Below are 4742 nucleotides of genomic sequence, written 5' to 3'. Positions count from 1 at the left end.
GCATCCAAGGGTGTAAAGCCACCTGCATTTCAAACACCAACGACACAGAGAGATGAGTGGCATAATATCACAACTATCCAGGCAATAATTGATCTCCTATTTTACAAATCTCAAGCCGTTGATTCCAACAAGTATGGTCATGTTTTCAGAGACTACCGAGTGTTTTATGAGGAAAGCAAAGGAGCAGTAATCATACTCTACTAGAACATAGAAATAAATGTCCGAAAGGCTCACAAATCACTACGGTTGTATCTAGTAAAGTATATTATGAAACAGTTGGCTTACAGCAATATTTTCATGCGCATGAACTCAAGGCCGGACTTGTTAAGTATTAATGACCATAATTTTGAAACATAGTTCGACAACAATGGTTAAAACTATAGGGTCAAAACTATTGGGTTCTTCACATTTCAAACTGTAGAAACCTCAAGCTTGGCTCAGATTGGTTCAAGAAGTTCCACCAGCATGAGCAACTACCATGCCAGAAGGGTATAGAACATCTATCATCCAATGCCATAGAGTGAGAGAAATCCCCTCCTCTAGATACAAGTGCACAGACACTGTGCACTGTATAAAAGATAAATGGACATTTTTCTACATTTTCGATGATTTTGGGAATAAACAAACCCAGGACATCCAGAGCTGCAAAAGACACGCACACTGAAGTAGCATAACAAACAATTGAATCATTCTACTCGGAGCTTTAAATGAAATGTATTAAGTAAAAAAGAAAATCAAGTATAATATACCAAGTATTACCTTGAGAAAAGCTTTCAGAACCCACAAAAACACCTGCAATAAAACTCCATTCACCGAAAACGACGAAATTAATCCGAAAAGAAAAACAATTCGCCATCATTTTCATCAAATTTATTCAATGAGAACCAATTTACAATAATCACCAGTTTAGTGGAAAAAGGAACGGGCAAAACAGATGAGACGGCCTTTCTAGCACGTTTCGATACCTTCTTGAACACGTTTGAAACAAACTTAACCAACAGATCCAAACTCCTACCCCCCCCCTCCTATTCGTCGTCATTACCGTCATCGCCGTGATGGTCATCGAATTCAGAGTTGATCGAAAGGCTCCAATTTCGAGGATCATCTTTATCGGCTAATCTTCTAGAAGATAGAAGAAGGAGAAGAGAATTAGGTGATCAGAAGAGTGAAAATAAAGAATGAGGTTTCAGGACGGGGAGGGAAAGTGTGAGGTTTATGGTGCATTTTTCAGTGATTGACATAGCTGTGCCTGTGAGTGAATTATCAGAAGGTCTCTTTTTCAGGTGTGGGTGACAGTGATTGACATGGCTGTGCCTGTGTATTTGATCAAGATTCTGTATATATCCTGAACAGCAAGATATTGAGAATGCTAGTAGTGCATGCAGATCACTCTCTGAAAAAAGAGTCGTCGAGTTTTTAAGATATTGAAGGATGGACTTGTTTTGTTGTTGTTGACAGATATTCTTAATTTATGACTCTTCCACCATGCTTCCCATGCCTCCCAGGAATGTGTTTGTTCTGATTTGCTGCCTGTGTCCTTTGTCCTGAGCCAATGATGTAGAAATTGGTGGAGGAAGCGATGCCGATTCCTGTCAGCGTGATAGCGCACATCAAAACCTATAAAGAAACGATTTCAGATATCTTCGTGGAATGTTGGTAATTACTTTAGGTCTTGAGCCCTTAAACATTAAAACCAAAAAAAATAAAAAATATATCTATTATATTTTATTGAAACTTCAAATTTGCTGGGTCTAGGATCCTTTGAGAACCTTCCCATTAATTTCACCATGTGTTAAATAAAATAAATAAAGAATCCATTGTCACTGACAGATGAAACAATTAATAAAAACGTTTTTCTCAAATTTCAGCAAAATCAACCTCCCGTGAATGCTTTGAATGAAAGTAAGAAAAAGTAAAAATAAAAGAACGTTTAATTTATTGCTTTATGACTGACTATTAAAGCCCCATTCCCATGCCACTAAATGCACTTAATTAAACTTCGAAGACAAAAAAATTTATCCCGAGAGCACAAACATTTCTTCTCTCAATTCCAACATGTCCTCCAATTCAAATCTAAGCTTCAATGAACATCGATGGATAATTAACATCCGTCGAACACTTGAGGAAGAGCTCGAAAATGATGCTGAGATTCCTGTCTGCATTTTCAATGTCCCGAAAGCTCTATGACTAGTGATCCGGATAGCTACACTCCACAGGAAGTGGCAATTGGTCCTTACCATCAATGGCGTCCGGAGCTCTATGAGATGGAGAGATACAAGCTCGCTGCAGCAAAAAGAACTCAAAAGAAACTTCAGAGCCTTAAATTTCAACATGTTGTTCATCGCTTGTCCAAGCTCGAGTTGAAGATTCGAGCCTGTTACCATAAGTGCTTAGATTTTAGTAATGAAACTTTGACTTGGATGATGGCAATCGATGCATCATTCTTGCTAGAGTTCCTGGAAATCTATGCCATCAAAGAGGGGATCGCAATCACAAGAGTTTCTTCAATATCAATGTCGCATTTGGTTGATTATGCTGGGAGAAAATCAGCTCATAATGCGATTCTTAGAGATGTGGTGATGCTCGAGAATCAAATCCCATTGTTTGTGCTGAGAAAAATTCTTGAAGTTCAGTTATCATCTTTGGAGTTGGCCGATGATATGCTATGCTCAATGTTGTTAGGATTTTGTAAAGAGCTTTCTCCATTCAAGATGATGCAGGACATTCCCAAGATTCATATATCTCAATGTGCACATTTGCTAGACTATTTGTATGGCATGATTGTGCCAAAAGTTGAAGCACCGCCAGAGATCATAACTGAGGCTGATGATCAGCCTGATGCAATGGAAGGCAGATATAATTCATCCGGTAATCCAACTTACATAAGAGATCTTTTCAGTGAGATTTGGAAGATAATCACAAGGCTCAACAAAGGTCCGGTACGCCTTCTCAAAAGACTGCTATTTTCCCGGCCTTTTAAGGTCATACTTAAACTGCCTTGGACAATCCTCTCTAATCTTCCTGGCTTTTCAATCTTAAAACAACCTCTTCAACATTTGTTCTTCTCGCAAGATCAAGAAGAAATCAAACCAGAGAATGAGAACTCGGATAATGAAGTTAACAGGCCTCCATTGGTTGAGGAGATCACAATTCCTTGCGTCACCGAGCTGTCCAAATCCGGGGTTTGTTTCGAACCCACTACTGGTAATATCCTGAGCATTACTTTTGATGTCAAGGCAGTTACTCTTTACCTTCCCACCATCAGTTTAGATGTGAACACAGAGGTGGTCTTAAGAAACTTAGTAGCATTCGAGGCATCAAATGCATCGGGACCATTGGTTTTTACACGTTACACTGAATTAATGAATGGGATAATTGATACCGAGGAGGATGTGAAGTTTCTTCGAGAAAAAGGTATCATTTTGAACCGGTTAAAGAGCGATGAAGAGGTTGCCATCTTGTGGAATGGGATGAGTAAAGCCATTAGGCTTACTAAAGTCCCTTTCTTAGATAAAGTGATTGAAGATGTTAACAAGTATTATAACCAGCGATGGACGGTAAAAGTTGGGAAATTTATGAAGCGATATGTGTTTGGTTCTTGGCAATTTCTCACATTGCTGGCTGCAGTTTTTCTCTTGCTCTTGATGACATTACAAGCCTTTTGTTCTTGTTGAACCTCAGTTCTTTTAGAGCTGAAAAAAATTCTGTCTATTCTTTATTATTGTGATTATATATAGCCATATAGAAAGCAACGGTTACAACAGAATAGAAAAATTGTTTGTTTAACGAATAACAGAATCCAAAACAGAACTGCTAAACAGAAATGCTGAGTCATCATCTAAGCTTAGGCAACATTTCCTCCCTTAAACTGAAGATATTGTATTCAGTTTACCTCTGGATCTTCACATACACCCATCAACATGCGCAACTTCTCAAAAACAATTCGTGGCAATGGTTTGGTCATGATATCAACTAATTGATCTTGAAAGCGACAGTGCAGTAGTGTTACCACTTCATCCCGAGTCAGGTCACGAAGAAAGTGAAAACGAACATCAATATGTTTGCTTCTACCATGCATGACAGGATTTTTGGAGAGTTTAATAGTAGAACTATTATCACAGTATATTATCGTAGTTCCAGTTGAGGCATGATTGAGGTTTTCCAACATTCTTCTCAGCCACACAGCCTGACAGGCACAGGAGGCAGCAGCGATGAACTCAGCTTCAGTGGTGGAGAGTGTGACGACAGGTTGCTTCTTTGAAGACCAAGATACAGCTCCAGAACTTAGTACAAACAAGAAACCTGATGTGCTTTTCCTATCCTCCAAATCTCCTGCATAATCACTGTCGGTGTAGGCAAGTAGTTCTGCATTACCACTTTGTTTATAAAAGATTCCATATGAGAGAGTCCCCTTAATATAACGAAGTACTCTCTTAACTGCTTGAAAGTGGAGTTCTGTAGGATGTGCTAGATATCGACTGAGCAAGTTTACAAAAAACATAATGTCAGGCCTGGTGGATGTCAAATACATCAGACTACCTACCATTTGCATATACTGGGTGTTGTTGATTGTCATGTCAGCAGAATCTGTAATTAGCTTGAATCCTGGAACTATAGGATTATATACAGCATTGCACCCAGCCATATTAAATCGTTTCAACACCTCCTGAGCATATTTCCTTTGACTAATGAAAATACCATCAGCTCGTTGTAACACTTCCAAACCAAGAAAATACCGCATT

At 38.8% G+C, this 4742-nt stretch overlaps 1 protein-coding gene across 1 annotated transcript; it reads left to right on the top strand.

Annotated features, from left to right (window-relative positions):
- Positions 1–2014: 2014 nt before the first annotated feature.
- On the top strand, positions 2015–3674 carry LOC105119752 (putative UPF0481 protein At3g02645). The gene is given in 2 exon segments (XM_011017930.1): positions 2015–2179; positions 2182–3674. Coding segments are annotated over 2 exon segments (1617 nt in total). The 5' UTR covers positions 2015–2055.
- The last annotated feature ends 1068 nt before the right edge of the window (positions 3675–4742 follow it).

This window comes from Populus euphratica, unplaced genomic scaffold (assembly GCF_000495115.2).
Source record: "Populus euphratica unplaced genomic scaffold, PopEup_1.0 scaffold3528.1, whole genome shotgun sequence".
Taxonomy (NCBI): domain Eukaryota; kingdom Viridiplantae; phylum Streptophyta; class Magnoliopsida; order Malpighiales; family Salicaceae; genus Populus; species Populus euphratica.
Note: the sequence above shows the minus strand (reverse complement) of the source record. Positions and strands in the feature narration are given on the sequence as shown.